The sequence below is a fragment of the Lynx canadensis genome, chromosome X, assembly GCF_007474595.2.
Source record: "Lynx canadensis isolate LIC74 chromosome X, mLynCan4.pri.v2, whole genome shotgun sequence".
Taxonomy (NCBI): Eukaryota; Metazoa; Chordata; class Mammalia; order Carnivora; family Felidae; genus Lynx; species Lynx canadensis.
Window position 1 is genome coordinate 14,402,106 of NC_044321.2, and position 25,990 is coordinate 14,428,095.

The 25,990-nt window shown below is 36.0% G+C and overlaps 1 protein-coding gene across 1 annotated transcript in view; it reads left to right on the top strand.

Moving 5' to 3' along the window:
• Nucleotides 1-25,990, top strand: part of CDKL5 (cyclin dependent kinase like 5) — a 194,125-nt gene that overhangs the window by 55,253 nt on the left and 112,882 nt on the right. The window contains exons 2-3 of the mRNA XM_030305552.1: nt 14,673-14,892; nt 17,623-17,657. Of these exons, the coding sequence (XP_030161412.1) occupies nt 14,829-14,892; nt 17,623-17,657 (99 nt within the window). The 5' untranslated portion in view covers nt 14,673-14,828. The remainder of the gene's footprint in view (nt 1-14,672; nt 14,893-17,622; nt 17,658-25,990) is intronic.

Below are 25,990 nucleotides of genomic sequence, written 5' to 3' on the forward strand. Positions count from 1 at the left end.
AGTTAGTGTTAGAATAAATTGTAGGGACACCCAGTTGGTGTCAGAGAATTGGTGTTGGAAAAGATGCCATATATTTGGTGTCAAGGTCACTTAATCCCAGTTTATAAGTGGAAACAAACCAAAGCTTCAGTTCAACATTATGTGGGAGAGCTATAATTCAAAAGACCTGGCTAACCATATGTTTTTAATTGTAATTTCCCTAAAGGAAAGAACCTATGTATCTTTCATTTTAAAATATTAAATTTTTATTACTTACTAGTTATGTGTTCAGATCTCTTGAACTTAATTGAATAATCAGTTAATGTTTACCTTGATAAAATGCTTGTAATTTTGACTGTTACCTTTTTGGTCAAAGTATTATTACTCTTCTAAAATTAGAACAGACATCTGACTAAGGAAGTGTAAGATATTTATCTTGATTTTCTTCAGTTTTTCTATATTTTAAATAGGACACAAATATCTCTAAGTGAAAATAACTTTCTCCCAACCCATTTGGAAAATATCCTAGACTTCTTCATGCCTTGTGAAGTTGCTGCTGTTTAGTTATTATTACTATTTGTTTTTCCCTTTAACAAAAGTGACCCTCCCAGAAATAGTTTAATCACCAGATGTTTGGCTAGCAGCATTCCACTTATTTTGGTTTTGCAGTTTTTCTGAAATAGGCTGAAAGGTAATCATGCCATTCCTTCCCTTGTTCTAAGCTGATTTTACTCAATTGCTCTTGCAACTTACTTTGGTAAGTGATTTAGAACCATAATGAAAAGAGAGAGGGTAGGGTATATGTATTTTATCCTAGTATACTATACTAGTATAAAAGTATGAAAGCTAGAAGGGACCTCAGAGATTATCCAACAGAGGAGCTTTATTTTTTTTTAACCAGGGAAATGAACGTGTCAAAGTCAACTATAAATCTCATACTTTGCCTTGATAAGAGTAACCCAGGATTCAGAGTCTGTTTGATGTAATCTCCAGTCTATAGTTACAAGGACCAGGAATCTGGAGACATGATAAGAAAGTCAATTTGTGACAGCATTAACGCTATTTAGCCTGGAAGCAGCTTTTGTGAATTTTCCAGATTATTGGCAGTGTTTGAAATCAGTTGATGTTTTCAGGTTCAATAAACTCAACCATGTATTTTTATACTTTTCAATTAGTAGATTTTTCAAACTTCTGAAAAAAAGCAATAAATATCCTTTTCCTTTTTTTAAAAAACAAATTTTATTTTAATGTTTATTTTTGAGAGAGAGACATGGAGCATGAGCAGGGGAGGGGCAGAGAGAGAGAGAGGGAGACACAGAATACAAAGCAGGCTCCAGGCTCTGAGCTGTCAGCACAGAGCCCGACACGAGGCTCAAACCCACGAACCCATGAACCGTGAGATCATGACCTGAGCCAAAGTCAGGCGCTTAACCGACTGAGCCACCCAGGTGCCACTAAATATCCTTTTTCAAATATAAGTTTACGTAGGAGCAGTTTATAAAACTGATGTAAGTGGTATTTAATTAGAATATAATTTTAAGTATAATTTTGATTTATTGGAAAAGTAGTAAAAACTCAAATGTGAAATGTACATATTTCATTTCTGTCTCTAGCTTAAAAAAAATGAATGGATGTACCACACATCATTTAACCAGGACCTTATTGATGCATACTTGAAGGTTATTTCCATTCTTTTGCTTTTACAAGCAATACTGCTGTGAATCATGTATGCTTATCTCTCTGTGGGTGTATTTCTGATGATCAATTCCTAGAAATCTAATTGTGTCATTAGGATATGTTTATTTTTAGTTTTGAAAGATATTATCAAATTAGCCTCCAAAAATTGTATTAATATACATTCCCACCAGCATTGTATGAATAAGCATAATTTCCTCATGCTCTCAGCAACATGGCATGTTATTTTTGGTTTTTACTAATTTTGGTTTTCACTAATTAGTAAAAATTCAAAAACTTGAATCTCAGTGTAGTTTTTAAAAAAATTTTTTTATTGGGGAGTATGGGTTGCTCAGTCGGTTAAGCATCCAACTTCGACTCAAGTCATGATCTTGTGGTTTGTGGGTTTGAGCCCCATGTAAGGGCTCTGTGCTGACAGCTCAGAGTCTGGAGCCCACTTTGGATGCTGTGTCTCCTTCTCTCTCTGCCCTCCCTGGCTTGTGCTCTGTGTCTCTCTCTCCTTCTCTCAAAAATAAATAAACTAAAAAAAAAAATTAATTAGTTAATTAATTAAGGTAATCTCTACACGCATCGTGGGGCTCAAACTCATGACCCCGGATCAAGAGTCCCATCTTCTACCAACTGAGCCAGCCAGGCACCCAAGTGTAGTTTTAATCTTCACTTTTTTATTATATGTAAAGTTGAGGAACTTTTTATACATTTAAGAGCTGTTTGTGTTTCCTTTTCTGTGAACTATTTGTTCATGGCACTTTGCCCATTAAAAAAAATTCATTTTCTTCCTGTCTTATTGAGCAGTAGGAATGTTTTATGTGTTAGGATATTAACTTTGTGAATTCTTTTCCTCAGATTTTTACTTCTCTTTTCCCTTTGGTTTTTGCCTGTTTCATTTTTATGGATGTCTAAATGCAAACTTAACATGGCTAAAGTGGAATCCTGGATTTCCTCTCTCCTCCCTTCCTTTAACCTGCTTTTCTTGTAGTTTTCCTAAATGAAGAAACAACCTCCGTTTACTCAATTACTCCAAACTCTAAACCAAGGAATTATCCTTGCTTTCTCTCTCTCTTTTTTCCAAAAGATTTACTCCCTTTTGGGTATTGGCACAGTGGGGTGGTACAGAGTACAGAGATTTGGAATGAGGCTTTGCAGTCTTTTCAAAGAGTAAACTATACCCTCAATATAAGGCTCGAACTCATGATCCCAAAATCACATGCTCTTCTGACTGAGCCAGCCAGGTGTCCCATCCTTGATTTCTCTATCCTTACTTCTTATCTCTAATCCATCCTGAATTGTATTGGTTTCCCCTCCAAATATATTTTGAATCAATTCATTTTCTTTATATCCCCCAACTAAGTCCATTCTGCCCTAATCCTTCACCTTGGTATCTGCAGTGGCTTTCTAGTTGTTCTGCCCCCAAACTGGCATCTCCTCTTCCATGTACTGAGCCATTTGCTTCATAGTTTACATGATTTTTTCCAAACACAGAATATCGGATTGTCATACCACTCCCTGAACCCACCTCTCCCATTGTTCAAAACCCTCTTGTGGCTCCTTATGTCTTATGATAAAGATAAAACTATATAAAATAACCCAACCTATTTTTCCAGTCTTACCTGATACTAGCTTATTAACTACCCCACCCCTGCCACCTTTCAGTCTTTGGTGTCATGTTCCCTCCTGACTTGGGACTTTCAAATAAATCGTTCTCTCCTGGAGCATTCCTCCCCCTCCATAAGTTGATGTCTAATTGTCCTACAGATCTTAGCTCACTGGACACTTTCTCTGGAAAAGCCAACCCTCCCTAATTAGGTGGGAACCCTCTGTTAGAAGCCCTTATAGTGCCTTATATCTCTTTCCCATAGGACTTATATTTGCAATTTTATGCTTATTGTGTGATTCTTTGATAAACTCCATGAACTAAGGAGTCTTTGTTTTGTTTACTGATATGTTCCCAGTGTCTATTCCAGTCAGTGCCTGGCATATAGTTAGCTCTCAAGACATTTATTGAATGATTGTTTAATTAAAAGTTTTCAAGTGTAGTGTTTACAGAATGTACCATTTTACCCTTACTGAAAAAACATGACTACATTTGCTCTAGGCCAGTCTTTTTCATCTTTAGGACTTGCCCAAGACCACTAAGGTTCAGCAATCTGATCTCCAAAGTCTTTCAGGGATGAAATGTATCTAGGCCAATGGTTTTGAATTCATTTAAATCCTCTGGGTATTCAACAGTCGTGGACTTCAGTTCTTTCTATCGATTTTTCAGCTGAAGGTTAGTGTTGTTGTTGTTGTTGTTTTTGAGTAAAGGACAATAACTTAGATCCATCTTCTGATCCACATCAACCCAGCAAAATCTAGGTGGTTCCCAACTTTTGTAAGTTTACTTTAAAATCAATTATTTGGAATTTGGAGACCAGAACAAATTATCCCATGGAAACCATGATAATTTAATAATTATATTTTCATGCAGGTACCTTCAAAACCTTTTTAACCAACAGTATGTCTTAAATAGTACAACATTTGGGCGCCTGGCTCGCTCATTCAGAAGAGCATTCAACCCTTGATCTTAGGGTCATGAGTTTGAGCCCCATGTGGGGTATAGAGATTACTTAAACAAACAAACAAACAAACAAACAAAAAACAAAAGAACTCCAATAGTAGGAACCCTGAATTACTCTGAACAGGGTTTAGCTTTTTTTTTTTTTTTTTAGTCAATCCTGAAGCGCTCAAATTCTCAGAAAACTAAAGAGTTTTGTAGGATTGGCAGTGCTTAGGCAAAAGATGAAGTAGCTAGGTAGGAGGTCCATTGAGTTGTTACTGGATTTCCTACCTCGTGGAAGGATTCTAAAGGTAAAGAGTGGGAAGGTAAGCTACATATTTGGAAGTTTTATTTTTATGCTATTAAACTGTGTATGTTATGATAGTCAAATGTCACTTGGATTTAATAATGGGAACTGGTTTATGGAGAATGGATTGATAAATTACTCTCTCCACTTTTGAGAGAATAAAGCAGAATTATCACTTATGGGTCATGTGGTCACATCTAGGAGGAAAACTAGTGCATTTTCTCCTCACTTATATGCAACATGGAGAAATTCTCTAACAAGATTGTAATTAGGATTTTTTTTGCAAGGCTGTGCTTTTCATAGACATGGTTTCTTTCTATACATGGATCATGAGTTTTAAGATGCTATCAAACTATTAAAACTCTCTTATAACAAGTTTTTTCATGTACCAAATTCATTCCGATGCAGTTTTCAGTGACAAAATGGTTCTCTCATTTGTATGTATAAAAACAATGCTAGAGACGAGAATAAAACTCATGATTCAACTTATTTTGTACTCTCTTTGGGAAGAAGAAAGGACCCGTTCAGATGAAGATTATAATTTCAGCACAAAGGAAACATTTAAGGCCCAGGCACCTCTTAAATTCGATACTAATAATATATGAAATAAATTATAAGCCTTCTGTTTATGTCAGTTCTTGTAGGTACTTGCTTGCCAATGCAGAGACAAGATTGCTTAATTCCAGGTGTATTTCTTAGTGCAGAACACAGTCATGTTAAAGTTTGCTTACTTATTTGCTTACAAAGTTAATAGTAATAAAAGACTGCAAAGATTTTTTTTAGAGATTCTTAAAATATTCATGTTGGAAGGGACCTTAGAGGACATCTAGTTTAGTACATGACTTCTCTACCATGGCCAGGTCAAACTGCCTCCAGCAGCCTCTTTCTGCCCCCTGCTGGTCCCCTTCTTGTCTGCTATGCTTCAGATTATAGGTCTTCAGTGTTCCTTGAATGTATCAAGCTCTGTTAAGAGTCTTTGTACTTCCTTGAGCGCTCGCTCTTCACTTATCCTTGTTCCTGTGCCTTGTTTCTTTACATTAAACAGATTTCACTCAAATCTTAACTCCTCAGACAGGTCTTTCCCAGGCTACCCTATCTAAAAGAGGTCCTGCCCCCCCCCCCCCCCCCCGCAATAACTCTATCCAAAGACTGTCTTCTTTTCTTCATAATACTTATCAATGCCTGGAATGATCATGTTTGTTTATTGTTTGTCTCCCCTCATTAGGCTCCATGAGAGCAGGGGCCATGTCTATGGTGTTCTCTGCTGTATCCTGAAACATCTACAGTGGGCTGGCCCACTGTAGGTATCTGACAGATATTTATAGAATGCATGAATAATCATTGATGGTTCATTGTTGTTCGGTCACTACTGAGCTTTGTCTCCTTTTCACTTGTACCACTGATCTTAGTTCTTCTCCCTAAAATAACTCAAATCATCTGCTCTATTCTTTTTCAAAGAGTCTTCAGACATTTAGATGTCAGTCTAATCAAAATCAAACTTGCCCAGTTTTCTTACCAGCTCTTTATCTGGCATAGTTTTGGAGTGTGGTCGCCATCCACGTTATCCATCACTGAGAGTTTTTGGTTTTGTTGATACCCAACACTCGAGACTGTATACTATGTGAAGTTTGAACCTTAGAAAAACTTCAGTTAAATTTTTTTGGTTAATGTCATATCGAAGTGCTTTATCTTTGATAAAAAGTTATTTTTTAGTTCCATATAGATGACCAAGAAACTATTCATAGATGATGTCACTATCAGAATTAACTCTTCGAGTTCTTAAAAAATTATTTTATTGAGGGATATAACAACTTAGAAGTACATAAAACATAAAGGTACACTCTAATGGATATGTCTGTTTAACTATCATTCAAGTCAAGAAATAGATCATTCCTAGTGTCCCAGAAAGCCCTCTATTTATCTTATCTCTTGTTGGTTTCAACTCCTCTCTATAGGTAAGTAATATCCTGATTTTTATAAGAAACCCTTCATTGGTCACTTTCTTTTCTTTTTTTTTTTAAATAGATTTACCATTTATATAAGTAGCTAAACAATATAGTTTGTAGTTCAGCTTTGCCTGTTTTAAAATGGTATAAATGAAACAATACTCTTGCATTAGTTTTCTCTTGTTTTGTAATCAGTTATCACAAGCTTAGCAGCTTGAAATAGCACCCATATATTAGCTCACAGTTCTATATGTCAAAAGTGGGCATGGTGTGGCTTGGTTCTCGGCTTAGGATATCATAAGCCTGTTATCAGATGTTGGCTGGGCTGAGTTCTCTTTTTCCTTGATTAGTTCCAAAGTTGATTTCTAACATCCAGCTCTTTTTTTTTTTTTTTTTTTAAATTTCTTTGTTTGTTTTCTATTTCATGAACTTCTGCTCTTGGTTATTTCTATCTTTATATTTTCTTTGGATTTATTTTACTGTTTTTTTTAACCTCTTTATTGATGTTTAGTTTATTAATTTTAATTTTTTAATATTTTGTGATATCTGCATGTATGCCTCTCAGCCCCCCCCCCCCCCCGCATTGCTTTAGCTTCTTCCCGTAAATTTGTATTTTTGTTACTATTATTATTATTTTTAATTAAGTAGGCTCAAAGCCCAACGTGGGCTTGAACATACAACCCTGAGATCAAGAGTTGCATGCACTACTGACGGAGCCAGTCAGACACCCAGTATTTTTGTTATTTTTAATTGTCTGTTGTGATTTGTTCTTTGACTTATGGATTATTTTAAGACTGTATTAATTTCCAAACATACAAATATTCTCTAGTTCCTTCTTTTGTGATTGATTTCTTGCCCATTTGCCTTGTGCTCAGAGAACATCTTCAGACTTCAATGATTGTAGTGTGTTTTGAATTGGTTTACAGCCTAGCACATTATCAGTTTTTGTAAATGTTCTGTGCGTGCTTGGGGGAAGAAAGGCATTCTGAAGTTCTTTGCTACAGTCTTGCTACAGTCTACAGTGTTCATTTGGTCAAGTTTAAAAAATATGTTCAAAATCTTCTGTATCCTGATACCTTTCTCTTCAAACTATCTATTGAATTCCTTTGCTGTTACTCAGTCTTTAAGTTCTAGAATTCTCATTTATTTTTCAAATTTGGTCTTCTACCTTTTGGACCTACCAGTTCTGTCAAAATGTCCAACCTTTGTGTTTTGATTAATTCAACCCTATAGTTGTATAGGTTATTCCTGATAATTTTAATATTATATGTCTTTCTGGATCATTTTCTGCTTCACACATTTCTATTGGTTCTTGTTCTTGGTATCATATTATGTACTGCTCATTGTAAATGAGAAATTATCTGTAGCAATATTGTGAGGCCTAGGTTGATGTTATCTTCCTGCAGAGACTTGCCTTTTTTCACATCCCCCCTTTTTGAACACCAGACAGCTGGTGACATTACCAGTCTGAATGTGAGACCACCTCAGTAACTTGGGTTTATTTTGGTCACTCAGATAATATGAAACTAGAATTCAAGTCTATCCAAGGATTGCTTTATTTCTGTTTTCCTTTATCCTGGGAGTGTAGCTCTGAGGTTTCTACTTTGAGTGGTGGCTTATTAAACTTCTTCCTTGTGGCATAATCTTGCCTTTGACTTTTGCCCCTGGATTTGTAAGGATTTCAAGAGCAAGCCTGTTTTTCTCCCATTTTTTCTGGATCTTCAAGTGCCTGAGAGCTGAAACCATTTTGGGTGGTTTGGATTACCTTTCTGGGTCCTATTCTTTTGCTTTGATTTCAGCCATTTAATACTTTACGATCTTGTCTTTGGGATTTTTAGGCCATTTAAAAAAAGTACTTCCTCCAATATTTGTATTTGTCCTCAAAAGGACATTTCATCCAAGTTACTTAGTTATTTGAAGCTAAGGTTGTCTGAGTTTTTAGGTCTTAAAAATTCTCAGGGGTGCCTGGGTGGCTTCAGTTGGTTAAGCATCCAACTCTTGATTTTGGCTCAGGTCATGATCTCATGGTCACAGTGCATGGTTGGGATTCTCTTTCCCTCCTCTCTCTGCCCCTACTCCTACTCGTGTGCACGCTCTCTCTCTCTCTCTCCCCAAAAAACTCAGTGTTATTCATATAAAATTATAGTGAAATTCAATTTGGCATTAAGTTTTTTTCTCTGTATGAATACTGGTAGTTAAAAGACTGTTCTTAACACCTATGTTATACATTTACTCACACATTTGAATTCTGATTTCCAGTTTGTATTACTCAATTTTGATTTCTACAGAGAATAGGTAGGACCTAATGTTTCTTTGTATATACTTATATGCATCACTTTTGGGGGGGGGGCGAGGTCTTCTTAGTGTGGATGATTTAATTTTTACTTTGAAATGAGCCATGCCATTATTGTCAGAGAGTTGGATATTTAAATGTTTCCTGGGTGTTCTTCCAAATAAGCTAGAGAAAATGAAAGAATAATTCATTCTCATAAGCACTCTGAGCATCTTTTACCTGTAATGTGACTGACTTAGATCTTCGTATGGCTGACTCCTTCTTGTTACTGATCTATTTCACGTCAAATATCACCTTTTTAGAGAGGCCTCTGAGAAGTCATTCATTTTTGGGGCGCCTGGGTGGCTCAGTCGGTTAAGCGTCCGACTTCTGTTCAGGTCATGATCTCGCGTTCCTTGAGTTCGAGCCCCGCATCGGGCTCTGTGCTGACCGCTCAGAGCCTGGAGCCTGTTTCCGATTCTGTGTCTCCCTCTCTCTGTGACCCTCCCCCGTTCATGCTCTGTCTCTCTCTGTCTCAAAAATAAATAAACGTTAAAAGAAAATTAAAAAAAAAGTCATTCATTTTTTCCCCCTTCCTAACAAATATTAGTATCTGATGATAATCTTGTTCCCCCACCCCAGCAAAATATGAAGCCCCATGAGGCAAAGACCTTGTCTATCTTGTTCACTGCTATCTTATGTGTCCTATTTACCCATTCTCTGAAATGTATTAGGCAGTCAGTAATTATTTATTTAAGCAATGAATGATATACTTACTAATATTTTTCTGGGGCGCCTGGGTGGCTCAGTTGGTTAGGGATCAGTCTCTTGATTTTGGCTCAGATCATGATCTCATGGTTCGTGAGATCAAGCCCCGTGTCAGGCTTTGCACTGACAGCACAGAGCCTGCCTGGGATTCTCCCTCTCCCTCTTTCTCTGTCTCTTTCTCAAATGTTAAAAAAAATATTTTTCTGAAATTGTGACATTTTCTCTAAATGTCAGTAGTACTTTATTTTTTTTATTTTTTATTTTTACGTTTATTTATTTTTGATAGAGACAGAGCACAAGTGGGGGAGGGGCAGAGAGAAAAAGAAACACAGAATCTGAAGCAGGCTCCAGGCTCTGAGCTGTCAGCACAGAGCCCGATGAAGGGCTCGAACTCAGAAACCGCGAGATCATGACCTGAGCCGAAGTCGGACGCTTAACCGACTGAGCCACCCAGGTGCCCCATAAATGTCAGTAGTACTTTAAAAATTTATTATTCCATTAAACTAAAGTTTTCTAAAACAAGTATAGTATCTGCTTTCTTTTGCTTCTAATTTGCAAAAACATTATTTGTAAATATTGAATGAAAAATCAGATAATAAGAATTTGGCCTAAAGTAAACATTATTATTTTATATTGAACTGAAAGGAGGTCAGTGTTGCTAGAGTGAAGTGAGCCAAGGGGGAGAGAATAGTTGGATGTCAGAGGAAGGGAGTTTAAAGGCCTTGTGACTCATGTGGACTTTGACTTTCACTCATAATGTGGGAGGCCATTTGAGGGTTTTGAGCAAAGCAGTGACATGATGTGACTTATTCTAAAGATTTTGTGTGGAGACCAAGATTGAAGGGATAGGTGAGTGTGGAGCCATAGGGATATTGAAGTATGTCTACTTATGGGCTCTCACATCAGTTTCAAAGGCAAATTTGTCTATCTCTGTGCCAAGACCACCCTATCTTAATTTCTTTTACATTTTATTTATTTAATCTCTGCACCCAACATGGGGCTTGAACTCATGACCCTGAGACCAAGAGTTGCATGCTTAACTGACTGAACCAGCCAGGCACCTCATCCTGTCTTAATTTCTATAGCTGAGTTCTAAGCCTGAATATATTTGGTAGGACATTCTTCCAGATCCTACCCTCAACATCGAGTCTTCCTACTTTTCTTATAAGGAGGGTGTTGGCAGTATTTGGAACTCTGTTCTTCCATATATATTTTAGAATCAGCTTGTTTTAATTCCTCAGAAAGCCCTGTTGGGTTTTCGATTGGGATTTTGTTGATGGTTTAGATTACTATGGAGAGGGTTGACATCTTTTTCATTTTAAATGTCATTGCCATTTACCATTGATAATTATTATTTTTTAATGCTTATTTGTTTTTGAGAGAGAGAGACAGACAGAGACAGAGTATGAGCGGGGAAGGGGCAGAGAGAGAGGGAGACACAGAATCTGAAGCAGGCTCTAGGCTCTAAGCTGTCACCACAGAGCCCGATGCAGGGCTCGAACTCACGAATGGTGAGATCATGATCTGAGCCAGACCGAAGTTTTGGTTAATTGACTGAGCCACCCAGGCATTCCGAGAATTAACATCGTTATAGTATCGACTCTTCCAGCCTTAAAATTGAGATAACTCTATTTAGGTCTTCTCTGATGCCTTTGAAAAAAGTTATATATACATATATATATATATACACACATACACACATATATTTGTTATGCTGAATCTGTAGTGCCTCTTTTGTTGTAAATGTGGTTTAAAAAACTTTAATTTAAAAAATTTAATTTAATTAAATTACATTTTCTGTTTATTGATGTTTATGAATACAATTGATATTTGTATATTAAGCTTGTACTCAGCTACCTTGTTAACATTTATCATTCAAGTGATTTGTAAATTCTTTTGAATTTTCTGTGTAGGCAGTAATATTTGTAAATTCCATTTTGCTTCTCTTTCTATTCGTTTATTTTTTCTTATTTTACTGAGATGGCTATAATTCATCAGGATAATGAGATGGCTATAATTCATCAGGATAATAATAATGTTAATAAGCATTAAAAGTAGGACTTTTTGTCATATTCTTAATTTTTAAATGGACTGTGTCTAAGATTTTGCCTTTACGAATGATGTTTGTTGTAGGTTTTTGTCAGATACTTTTATCAAGATATGAACATTTTAGGGTACCCTGGATGGCTCAGCCAGTTGAGCATCTGACTGTTGATTTTGGCTCAGGTCATGATCCCAGGGTTGTGGGATTGAGCCCCCATGTCAGGCTCTGCGCTGAGTGTGGAGTGTGATTGAGATTTTCTCTCTCTCCCTCTGCCCCTTCCCTGCTCACACTCTGTCTAAAAATAAAGAAATAAAATAAACATGTTAAAAAATTATATAAAAAAAGATATGAACATTTTAAAAGCATTTAATTATGGGCATTCCGCTGTTTAGAAAGTTTGTGCCAGTTTGTATTCCTAACGTCAGCATATGACAAGGCATACTTCAAGTCAGTACTTTTCCACACTGCATGGGTACTGATTTTTGAAAAGTTTCAAATTTTATAGGCAACAAAGAATTTCTTTATTGGTTTTTATTTCTTCATTTGAAACCAATATTTTGTGTTAGCACAGCTGTTATTTTTCATAAAGATAGCGTAGTTTTTGAAACAAAATGATTTCAGATTTAGAGAAAAGTTGCAAAGATAGTACAAAGAAATTCGTGTTTCATAGACCCTTGACCCAGATTTCCCAAATGTTAACATTTTAATCATCCTTTTTCTCTTTTTCCATACACATGTACTTATTCTTTGCCCTGAGTGATTTAAGTTGCAAACTTTATCTCTAAAAATGTTGGTGTTCTTTCTTTTTTTGTTTGTTAAATTTTTTAATAGACTGTCTTATTCTAGAGATTCTGGGGTGCTTTATTAATATTAATCAAACTATTATTGACATATAACATTATATTAGTTTCAAGTGTACAATGTAATGATTCGATATTTGTATATATTGTGAAATGATCACAGTAAGTCTAGTTAACATTGATCACTACACACAGTTACCAATTTTTATTCTTTGTGATGAGAGCTGCTTTTTTTTTAAGTTTATATATTTTCAGAGAGAGCTCGAGCAGGGGATGAGGGGGGAGAGAGAGAGAGAGAGAGAGAGAGAGAGAGAGAGAGAGAGTGAGAGAGAGAGAGAGAGAGAGAGAGAGCAAAAACAAAAGCGAAAGTGAAAGAATCCCAAGCAGTCTCTGCACTATCAACGCAGAGCCCGACCGGGGCTCGAACCCACGAACTGTGAGATCATGACTGGAGCCAGAATCAAGAGTCAGACGCTTTACAGACTGAGCCACCCAGGCGCCCCATATTCCTTGTGATGAGACCTTTAAGATCTACTCTTTTAGCAACTTTCAAATAGACAATAAGGAATTATTAACTACAGTCACATGTTGTACATCAGTCATAATAGTTTATAGCAAAAAAAATATTTTTATTCTCCAGGTTTCAGTCCAGTCTGGGATCATACATTATATTTAATTATCATGTCTCCTAAGCTTCTTTTAACAGTTACTTGGTTCCCTGTCCTTTATAACCTAGACATTTTGTAAAGAATATAGTCCAGTTATTTAGTAGGATGTCCCTCAGTTTGGACTTGTCTGTTGCGGCCTATGGTTAGATTCAGGTTTTACCTTTTTGGAAGGAATGCCACAGAAGTGTTTTATTGCATCCTATCAGGAGGCATATGATGTTGGCTTGTCCTATTATTGATGATGTTAACTTTGATCATTTAATTAAGGTGGTGTCTGACAGAATTCTACACTATGAAATTACTATTTTTCCCCTTTTAATTAACGGGTATTTTGTAGTGGAGCTACTTTGCGACTAGATAATATCCTGTTTTCCATCAGACTTTCAACCACTAGTTTCAGCATATGTTGATGATACTTGCCTGAAATAATTATTACCAAGGTGGTTGCCAAATGGTGATTTTCTAATTCCATCACTACATTTGTTATTTGGAATTATACTCTCAGAGCTTTTCCTTCTCCCTTCATTTATTTATGTAAGTAAGGACTGGTGTGTTTTTATTTTATTCTGTGGATTATAATCTATTTTTATTAATTTTGCTGTTGAGATGTTTCTCATTTGAACAGAAGTGGCTCAAGTTGACTCCTGTGTCCTTTAGACATGCCCCCATCATTCTTTGAGCATTACCTTCTTTTCTGGCACCACAAAAATATATCCTGGTCCCATAGTGTACTTTTCCTTGCTCTTGCCTGGGAATCAGCCGTTTCTCTGAGGAACCCTGGTTCCTTTCATTGGTGCCCTGGCTGTGCCCATGAATGTTGGAGTGTCATTGCTTCTAGGCCCCCTCAGCAGATAGAGCTAAGGAATATATGTATATGTCTATATATATTTCCATACACAGTTGTATCTATTTCTGCATCTATGTATTGAGAACTGAGCTGATGTGTTTAGCTCTAATTCCAAGCCTTCACCCTTTTCCCATTTGTAACTTCGTTTTATGAGAATAAGAAACCAAACTCATCATCCACAATGTATTTATTTACTTATTTGCTCAATCCAAGAATACACATAAAGAGTTTTCATATCTTTGTGTAAAAACAAGTATCTAAGTATATGTTTAGAAAAAAATTTTTTTGTTTATAGCTTAAAGAGAGTATGTAGTTAAAACATTGGTTTAAAAAATTTTTTAAAAATGTTTATGCATTTTTGAGAGAGAGGGAGAGACAGAGCACAAGCAAGGGAGGGGTAGAGAGAGAGGGAGACAGAATCTGAAGCTGGCTCCAGGCTCTGAGCTGTCAGCACACAGCCTGATGTGGGGCTCGAACCCATGGAACTGTGAGATCATGTGAGATCATGATCGGAGCTGAAGTCGGAAGCTTAAAAGACTAAGCCACCCAGGCACCCCAAAACATTGTTTTTAGAAGTTACCTGGAGTCGTTTCTGTTTCCCTTGACCCCTTTGCAGAGTGGTTATGTTACTCATTTCAAATACAGTTAGGTACATTTGTTTTTGTTCCATTTTGGGTTCTTCTCTCTTATTATTTTTCTTCTTTTTTTTTTAGTATATGAAACATTAACATGATTTTTTAAAAATGTACACAAAGGATAAATTATTAGAGTGCTGAATATAAAATTTAGGGCTTTTTTTTTTTCTTTCAGGGAATCATTTAATACTTCACATTACAACAAAATGTGAAAGTTCCTGCCAACCTGTGAGAATTTCTTCCTTCAACATTTTCTATTTACTGCACAACTTTCTCAGTTCTTTTTTGATGCCATGTTTTGTGGCTTGCATCAAAAGAGGAGTTTGTCTTCATGAAGATTCCTAACATTGGTAATGTGATGAATAAATTTGAGATCCTTGGGGTTGTAGGTGAAGGTAAGTTTAGCATTCCTTGAGTTTGTGATTAATGTATGTAGTTATACCTACCACTACAAAAGTTACTACTTCAGATCCTATTAATTTTACCTATATTTATTGAGATATGTGTTTGAGTAAAATATAAAAAATAAAATTGTGCTTAAACTATTCGGGTTTTACTCTCCGATTGAAAGTTAATAACATTTTAAAACCTTTTAAAATTTAATGAATCAGATTTCTTTCTTTTTCTTTTTCTTTTTAAAAATTTATTTATTTATTTACTTATTTAGAGAGAAAGAGAGCAAGCAGGGGAGGGGCAAAGAGAGAGGGCGTGACAGAATCCCAAGCAGGCTTCCTGCTGTCAGTGCAGAGCAGACTTGGGACTCAACTCACAAACTGAGATCATGACCTAAGCTGAGATCCAGAGTTGGATACTTAACCGACTTAGCCACCCAGGCGCCCCAAATTAGAGATTTCTTAAGGCTGCCTTCATTTCATTGTGTTAATTAGCAATTATGGTTTCTTTATAGTTTTTTGTTACATTTTATTTTTATATCAGTCTTATTTTGAATAATTTAAAATTTATTTCTAGAAGTTAAATTTTACTAAATACACGGTAAATAAATGAATTACTTATCTATTTGTTCTCTATTTGTCTTTGAGAATGGTAAACCACATTTTTATAAGTTCTGAGGCTCACAACTTGATCAGATTTTAACATCTCTGAAATCAGGATGTGTGTTATAATTTATAGCATGTCATGGTTTAATTGGTAGCATCCCCCCCCCCCACTAGTACATAAAATGCTTATGATCAGTGACATCATTAATTTGATGAAATATGGTAATTCATTTTTCATAAGTCTTCCTGAATTTTCCTTCTTAGTAATTTTTGCTTTTGACTTAAAGATAACTTTATGGGGATTTTGAGAAATGATTCTTTTAATAGGGTATGAGTGATTATAATTATGGTTTCTTAGCATTTATATCTTTAAAGCAAATGTTATAAAAATTTTATATCTTATGAATTTTCAAATAAATTGTGAATGTTAAGTTTTAATGATTTACCTATGTGAACAATAAAGCTGTTCTAGATAGTAAGTTAAATCCTTTTCAAATAAATAGAAACAAAATACAGTCTGATCATTGGGTGCTTGCTTTAAGATCTGGAGTGGCTAAGAAATACATATATATTAAGTAAATTAAAAACTGTCTAGTAAACTCTACATTCCTGTAGCCTACCCAGTGCATTTTCACTCATAGCCTACCCAGTGCATTTTCACTCTGTAGTGAAATGGCATGGGCAGTTAAATCTGGATTAAAGGATTGCCTGGTGATGGTGGAATTAAGTTGGATGGTTGTAGTAGCTGATTCCATCCTGACTCTGATAATACGATTCATCCATCTCTACCAAAGTGAGGGAAACTTGTTCTCGTTCCCTAGATTCTGTTCAAGACACATTTCCCAATTTCATCTCTCTTAAGTCCCTTTGTCATAGATGTGTGCAGGCTTTGCCTGTCTTTTAATGTTATTGACATTTATACACACCTCAAGTATCATACATTACATGTTGATTTTACTAATTAGGTTGTCACAATATAACTCTAACCTCAGTTTCTTGGGTACCTTGCTGTTGACTCTGTTCTGCCTGTGAGGAAGTAGTTTTTTTGGCTAGAAAAGAGGATGAATAACCCAAAAGGTAGTCATGAATTTCATCAAAATATACCGAAGAAAGTAGAAGTCCATGACTATAAATGGCCAAAAAGCCTTGGACTGCTTGTGGTCTGTGTCCTTGTACTGAGTTTTTTTTTTTTTTTTTTTTAATGTTTATTTATTTTTGAGACAGAGAGAGACAGAGCATGAACGGGGGAGGGTCAGAGAGAGGGAGGCACAGAATCTGAAACAGGCTCCGGGCTCCGAGCTGTCAGCACAGAGCCCGACGCGGGGCTCGAACTCACGGACCATGAGATCGTGACCTGAGCCACCCAGGCGCCCCTTGTACTGAGTTTTGATTTATGGCAAAACTGTAGCAATTCCTACTAGTTATTAATTGGAATGTTTAAGCCTATACTATTTTGCCAGTCAGGAAAGACATTCAGGTATCCTAGAAGAGGATTTAAATGTCTCTTAAGACTGAGGTCATTAGCTTTTAAATTTTAAGTTTTCTAGAATCTTTTGCGTTAATTTTCCTTTACTCTTAAAGTTCTTAGGTCCACATCTTGTCTCCAGAACTTTTAAGCTTAAATTAAAATGTCTCAAGTGAAATGTTCTTTAAAAAGAGAAACATTCAGGGGCATCTGGGTGGCTTAGTCAGTTAAACATCGATTTCGGCTCAGGTCATGATCTCATGGTCTGTGAGTTTGAGCCCCACATCAGGCTCTGCACTGATAGTGTGGAGCCTGCTTGGGATTCTCTCTTTCTGCCTCTCTCTTTCTCTGCCCCTCCCTTACTTGCGCGCTCTCTGTCTCAAAATAACAACAATTTTTTAAAAAGAGAGAAACAATTTAAGAATACTTGTTGGGAAAATGGGTTGCTTATACTCTTGTTTTATAAAAAAACATAAATAACCATTCTCTGTATGTGGCTCATAGCATAATTTCTGCAGAGTACTATCATTTTAGCATTCATTATTGTAACAAGATAGTATAACATTTTACTGATAACCAATGTAAATATAATAGAACTTTTATTTCTCTAAGAGCTATAGTTTGTATATGTGCCCCTAATTGTTTATTTCTTTTTATTATAGGAGCCTATGGAGTTGTGCTTAAATGCAGACACAAGGCAAGTACATGGTTTTTAAAAAGAAAATACTGTATATGTTTAACTGTTTAGAAATGAACATATTGTTCTGTGCATGTGGGCATATAATTAAAACTGTTGGCTATGATAATGATGCTTAATAAAGTGGAATGAACATGTAAACCCAGAAAAGGGAGAGTACTTTTGGACAAGCTCTAGCATGATTAGGTAGTCATTAGTTATTTGTGGTCATATGGTATTTTTTTTCTCAGTTGAGCTATGTGTATAGGTGAAAAGATTCCTAATGGGAAGAGAGAAAAGGTGACAGAGAAGAAATCAATGCAGTGACAGATTTATGTTGAAGCACTTAAGAGCAAGAAGGAGTATTCAGTCAGTATTTTTTGCATGGAGCCAGTAACTTAGATTGCTTGATGGATCTGAATCCAGATTTTGAAAGGTAGTGGATTGGTGTTTGGTATGAAATAGGGCTTTGGATAATAGTACATGATTATCATTACTGGTTGTAGTTGATCACACTTGTAAAACCTTGTGATGGATCTTATGATATAGATTATTTGTTACACCAATCACCAATTATTCAGGGAAGTTATTTCAAGTTTCCCACAGCTGTTGCTCAGAGGTAAGTGTGTTTTATTCAGAGACTAACTTTAACATGGCAAGTGTTGATGAAGCTGTAACAATTTTAAATGTTAGGTTAAATATTTTTCTGTCATGATATACCTAGTCTGAGTATTAAAATCTGGCCTCTTGCTATTATGTGTATAATTTTGTTAAGACCAAAGGTTAAAGTTTTTTGTGGTATTTTCTAATGGTTTAATTTATGTCTGAGATGAGCTTAACAATTTAGTCCAACTCATTTAATTAAATTCTCAAATCTATTTATCATAACATATATGTATGTGTATATATGTGTAAATAAAGAGGATACCATTTTTATGTTTATTTTTTCTTTCCTGTTGTACAAAATCGTATGTTTTAGATTTAAGTCTTCATGGCAGTTGATGTACATTTGGGATTTAGATCATAAGTCTCTTAATTTGGTTCAATGAATTTTCTATTCTTGAAATTGAGTGTTCAAAGCATCTTATGTTGGTAATAGTTATCTGAAGATGTCTGCCAGTAAATCCTCAAAAAAATGGGTGGAATACTGTGGTTTTTGATTCAGGATGATTAAGAATTTAAAATAATAAATGTAATCAAAATAAATTTAGCACCTTGAATACCTCATTAAGAAATATTACTGCAGTTGGAAATTAAACAAGTGGAAAGCTCTCTAATGAATTTCTATACCGGTAATGAGTTGCCTTGAGTTATACTAAATTTCTGAAGCTTCAAAAAAATAAAATTCCTTGGTGGATACTACTCAAGGGAAATAGGTTGTTCGTTTCCAAGTTAAATTTGACTCTTTCATGAACATAATACTTCCTCTTATACCTTGGCTCTGTTGATACGGCATAGCTAATGGAAGCCTTAGTTCTTAATTTTAATCTTTGAGTTTTAAAATTGAAAGATTTCTGATACATAATGCAAGTCTTCTAACAGTGTTTTCTCTCAGTCTTGTCACACTTCTTCCTGTGACTGTTCCCCCTATGCTTTTTTTAACCTTATCTAAGCTCTCTTTCTGCCTTTTATGTAAAAATAAACTTTATTAATTGAATATATTCAACTAATACATGTTTTTACCTTCCCACGTGTCTGGTTTACTCATTTGTGAAGATACGCTTGTTACCTGTACCTGGTTCTCATAATACACACTGTTAGTGCCAGCAAGATGGGCCCAGAGTGAAAGTACATGAGGATAGATAGGTATCTCTGCTCTTGGGAAGCCAACTCTAAATGTGACCTCTGATTCCTGGGCACTTAGTTATAAGGATGAATAAACCATAGTTTTCTTTCTTTTGTATGGCTTATGGTCTAAAGAGGTAGAATAATAGATACTTAAAAAAATAACCCAAGAGGTTTCTGCAAATGACACTGCATCTAAAAAGTATCTCTTTTTACGACCCTTCACTAAATGAGAGATTTGCAGACTAGCTCGAAGTATTGTTGCTTTTTCCTTTCATGCATCTAAAAAGATACTGCTGGGTGGAAAATGTAAAGCATAAATTAGTGCCTAACTCAGAGTAATATAAAACTCTTTTTAGAATCTGCAGCTGTTTAGTCATTAGACTTGTTATAGATATATCCTTTTTTTCAGCTAGAATCAGACCTTCAAATCTTTACCCCATTATCCAGAAGTAGAGAATTTGATGCTTCTAAGATTTATCCTTTAGAATCAATCAAATGGATTACTATGAAATCTCATGTTATAGTTAAAAATGGGTATCATCTTCCCTGTTGTATCCATTATATGTAAAATGATCATGCCTGTATATTTTGCATAGCTTTTACAAATTTAGGGAAATGCTTATAAAATGTATAAATCAGGTCTGTGTGATTATGTGTGCATAGGTATGTGCGATCACTTATGCATAAATTTGCCATCTTTTGGAGAGGGTCGGCCATGGGTGTATATATAATTAAATAATTCCTAGGACATTGTATATTTGAGCAAATATGAAAGAAAGTTACTGTTTTTTTTAAAAAAATTTTTTTTTTCCAACGTTTATTTATTTTTGGGACAGAGAGAGACAGAGCATGAACGGGGGAGGGGCAGAGAGAGAGGGAGACACAGAATCGGAAACAGGCTCCAGGCTCCGAGCCATCAGCCCAGAGCCCGACGCGGGGCTCGAACTCACGGACCGCAAGATCGTGACCTGGCTGAAGTCGGAGGCTTAACCGACTGCGCCACCCAGGCGCCCCGAAAGTTACTGTTTTAATCTGGGTCCTATTGCAAGAAATTTAGAGGTCATGTTTATAAACAAATGTATCTTGTCTTTTGTGAACACAATATGATCTTGGGCTATTCCAGACCAAAGACCATATTTCTTAATTTACTGAAATGCTGCCTAATTGAAAAGAAAAATGCAACTGTACTCTTTTCCACAGCTTCTGTTTATTGTGTGTGTGTGTATATATATATATACACACACACATTGGAGTTTTATATATTAAGTGTTAGGCTACTTATGATACCTCAGGACTACTTAGGTTCTGGTTTGGACCTTTGCTCTCCAGATATGCAGTGCTGATTTTCTTTTTATTTGCATGTCTGCTTTGAAGTACTTATGAGAGGGGAGGCATGTTTTACTGCATACTTTTCTTTGCAGAAGCTCAAAGAGGTCATCCTTAAAGCAGGGAAAATGGAATGCAGTGACATAGGGAGATGTGATTAGAACTGGAGATGATAGATTGTGCAACCTGTTTGAGAGGTTGGAGGGCAATGCTAACTGATTCTAGGACAGGGAAATGCCGATTCATGTATTTCCTTTCCTGTGGCTGGGGTTGACACAGGAGAAATTTTTGTTTGTTTTGAATTAGTAGGTGATATGCTCTTGGGATAACTGGTTATACAAAGCCATGTAGAATCCAGTGTTGGGGGTAGAGCCTATAAATATTTAATAAATAATAAAGTGGACTTAAATTACAGAACCGAAAATGAAGGGCACTTTTGAGAGCTGTTACAGAGTACCAGGTTCCTGTGGAAAGATTAGAGATGATCCCAAGGGTTTGTGGTAAAGTGAAAAATCATTGGTATCAATTTATCTGATTTAAAAACTTATAAAGAATATAAGTTTAGAGGGAGAAATAATGAGTTTAGCTTTCATAAAAAAAGAGTGTAAAATGGCAGCAGAATACCAAACCTGGTAATAAGTACCACATATTGAGCATCTAACGCATGCTGGCTAACTCTGCTAGATGCTTTACATTTACTCCCTACAACATTTCTACTCTTATACCCATTTTACAGATAAGAAAGCTGAGGCATTATACAGAGGTTATGTGTTAGGGCCAAGATTTTGCAGCCAAGAAGTGGTAGAACCAGGATTTGGTCTCATATCAGAAATTGCTAACTTGAACATGAACTGGGTGGAACTGTGAAATGTTACGGACCTTCCAAGAGTGAGTACAGAGCAGAGTTGAGGGCATCCTTAAATAGTCCTACCGAAAGGAGACGGAGGTGCACCTCTAGAAAGCAAGGAAGAAAGATTTTGTAAAATGGTATTCACTAACAATGTAAAAATCCATAACAGGATGCATGATGATAAGGATTGAGGGGTGAGAAAATCCATTTCATTTAACGTTGCTGTTTAGTAATGACCTCTTTAAGTGAAATGGTACGTTGAAATCAGAGGTTAAGGAGAGAGTAAGCAGAAAAAATCTGGATTGTGCCATTTTCCATTTTGAGAGTTGAGAAATTGAGGTTGAGAGTACTAGGAGGAATAGTTTTGATTAAATATTCACTAGTCAGCAGGGGCACCTGGGTGGCTCAGTCAGTTAAGCATCCAACTTTGGCTCAGGTTCATGAGCTTGAGCCCTGTGTCGGGCTCACTGCCGTCAATGCAGAGCCCACTTTGGATCCTCTGTCTCCCTCTCTTTCTGTCCCTCCCCCTCTCACGCTCTTTCTCTTTCTCTCGCAAAATATATATATATACTAATAAAAATTCACTACTCAGCAATACCCATATTTTCGCCTACTAAAAGCCATTCTTTGGTTATTTGTTATCATTTACTATGAGCAGTTTGTCTTTTGCTGTAAGAGTTCATTTTTAGCAAGCTTTATGTATTTTGAATTAGTGATTTCCTCTTTTTCTTTTTCACATTAATTTTGTTTTCCACCAAAAAGCTGAATATGATTTGGTCACATAAAAAAATAAAAAAATAAAAAACAACGAACTATTTTAAAGAAGATACTTGAGGAAAAGTCCATGAACCATCACCAATTTAACAGATTATAGTCCACCATCTAAAACTACACAGTTATTTTCTACTAAAACAAAATAAACTTTGTTTCAGTTTTTTTCCACATTAAATGAAACAAGTCTTAAATTGTTTTTTAGATTTAAGTTTTACATGTGAATTGAGGTTTTTAAAATTTTTTAAACGTTTATTTTGAGAGAGATAGGGAGCGATCAGGGGATGGGCAAAGAGAGAGGGAGAGAGAGAATCCCAAGCAGGCTCTGCAGCTGTCAGCACAGAGCCTGATGTGGGGTTCGAACCCACACACTGTGAGATCATGACCTGAGCTGAAACTAAGAGCCAAACGCTTAATTGACTGAACCACCCAGGCGCCCCTGAATTGAGTTTTTAGATTAAAACTTAGATGAATCAACAATGAGAAATTGAATATATGGGATTATTTTCTTTGTCATTACTTTCCTCCTTATTTATTTATTTTTTTTTCTTTTTTTTTTAAATTTTATTTTATTTTATTTTTTTTTTCAACGTTTATTTATTTTTGGGATAGAGAGAGACAGAGCATGAACGGGGGAGGGGCAGAGAGAGAGGGAGACACAGAATCAGAAACAGGCTCCAGGCTCTGAGCCATCAGCCCAGAGCCCGACGCGGGGCTCGAACTCACGGACCGCGAGATCGTGACCTGGCTGAAGTCGGACGCTTAACCGACTGCGCCACCCAGGTGCCCCTCCCCCTTATTTAAATAAAAGTAAGATGTGTGTTCCTGCTTCTTGTCTATAAAATTTCTAGCATTTGAAGAAAATTAGAGAGAGGCTTGGGTTTTTAATAAAGATTATAGGAAGCTGGAAATATTTAAGTATTAATTCACCATAATCATTTTTTGAAGTAATTACACTTCCCTAAATGACTTTAATTTATTGCGCGTTATGGAGATTAACGAGATGCCAATGTTCAAATGGGCTTTGGGTCGGTAACAAAGATAATAGGAATCATCAGTTGGGGAAGACCTCTTCTGTCTACTCTTAAAGATGCACTTATATAGAACCATTACTTCTGTGTGGTTTCCTCTCTTGACCGATTTTTTCTTACTGATCAATTAATTGTGGAAAAGTTCCTGGAACACTACAGCAGTCTTACCAAAATCATATTTCTGTGTATTATAATATTTTGCATTTTAAATTCTGCTAGTCTTTTGATAAGGGACAAACTGCCTATGTTTTTGTTGTCTTGTTATCAATAAAAGTAATAATGGCTTATGTGTCAATTTCCAGGTGAGTCTAACTTCTTCCAGGAACTAAAAGAATTTTTAGCTTTTACCAGCTTCATGGTTATCTTTATCCTCATCATCCTAATCTAGATTTGTTTTGTTTGTTTGTTTGTTTTTTAGTAAATGGGATTAAAAAAATGGTCCTGTTAGAACTGGCAGGTACTAACTATGCATGCATTGTCTACACAAGGAAGACTTTAGTTTGTTCATCCTTCTCACAGTGACTCAACTCCTAAATGATTTGTCCATCCCTCCTGCACACACTCCTCCACCTCCCAACCAGGGGATGAGTTGGCTGGGGCACTAGATGGACGTTAAAGTCTTCTTTGTATGCTAATTGTAAAAACATAATTAGTTCAAAGAAAACAATGTTCTATACCTTTTTCAGATGAGTAATTTCGTTAGCCTCTGATACATGTCTGTGCTTAAGGGATTTATACTAGCTCTTTAATGCAACTTTTCAAAACTTCAGGAGCAAAAATGAAAGTAAATAATTTTTTTCACACAGCCTTGAAATATGTATTCACTGGTAATACAGGAAAAGGAACGTCTCAACAAATGCCCGTATGGTGGATACTTTTAAGTAGTTAAGCTTAACAATTGTTGAAATCACTAGCTGGAAAGTAGTACACAGTGATCTATTTCTATATAAATAGTAATCCAACCCTGAAATACTATTAGAAGCTACAGTTTATATTCTATAAATGCTTTTGAGCTTTACTCTTTCCCAATTTAAAGGTTTGTTTCATATGTTCAAACCTTTTCATTTTAAAACATCCAGTTAAATACATTTTCTTGTATCTCCTGTATTGAAAGCACTGTGTTCTAGGCATGGCATTATAAAGTAAAATTCAATCAAATATCTGTTTGAGAAAAATCTGTTGAGTGCCCACAAAATGTCAGGTACTCTGCTTGGAACTGGCTCTGTAGAAATCAATAAATAATTCCTACTTTTGAGGAATTTAGTCTAGTATTTATAAATCAACAAATACAAGATCATGTTTACTTCTGTCAGGAAGCTTAACACATAAATTGGAAGAGGATAATTTGAGAGAAGATTATAGTGGAAATGATAGTGTGAAAGCTTTTCCCCCATTTTTCAATACATTCTTCATTAGAGCCTGCTTAGGAAAAAACTCATGTCAGTAATAAAGGAGAAAAGAAAAGAAATCAGTATTTCCCAGAACCCCGTAAAAGGACTACCACAAAAATGGGAATAAATTAGGAGGTAGTGCTATTAGTTGAGGGCAGCTGAATAAGAATGGTACAAGTGGGAAGTTTTGTTTACTTCTGAGTGCCAGAGGGCCCAGAATCCTAGGCGGAGTATTGATGGATTGTAGAACCTTCCCCAAATGGCACAGCTGAAACTTGATCCACGTGGCCCAGGCCATTTCCTTTAGGACCACCATATTAGGATGGGCAGGAGTGCCTACCCTGACAGTGTAGATCTGGAGTTGGCAAACTTCTGCCCGTGCTCCAAATGTGGCCCACTGCCTATTTGACAAATAAAATTGTGTTGGAACACAGCCATACTCATTCATTTCTGTATTTCCTATGGATGCTTTTGTACTAAAATAATAATAGTTGAGTAGTTGCGACAGAGACTGTATGACATACAAAGCATACAATTTTTATTGTGGCCCTTAACAGAAAGAGCTTGCTGACTCCTGATGTTGAACAAGCCCCAACTGGGAAAATACGGTGGACTGCATAGTGGTCTCGGTGGATCATCCATCTCAATTTCTATTTGTCTCTTTGCCCTTTGTGCTCTTGGAGCCTGAGAAATAGAGTTAATAAAGTGTGAGACTTCCACTGAAAATTGCTTTTCCCTTGAGCTGGGCTTGGGTAAATTGTTGGGATGGCTGTGTAGGAAATTTTGTATTGCTTACCTCTCACATTTCAGCTGTCACAGAAGTGAACTTTGCTAGGGACTGGGCATACAGAGACACAGCGTATTTACATTGACTATGTCCCATCACTGGCCCGAGTAACTCTTTTCACCCAAAGGTGAATACAAAGAATAAAACAGTCTTCCCTGAGACTATGAAAGAATACTTGAGTTTAAGAGAAAGAGATTTCTCACAAATATGAACAGTAAAATTCTTTGGAGACTAAAGCCAGGAGGTATCTTCCTAATATAATTCAAGTGAAAATAAATGAGAAGTTAACAAGAAATAGTAGTAATTTCTGTTTCAAGTACCTCTTGACTTCTAGGTATTATGCTAGATGCCTTATTTTCATTACTTTAAATCTTCCTAACAATTATAAATTAATATTACCTTCTTTTTAC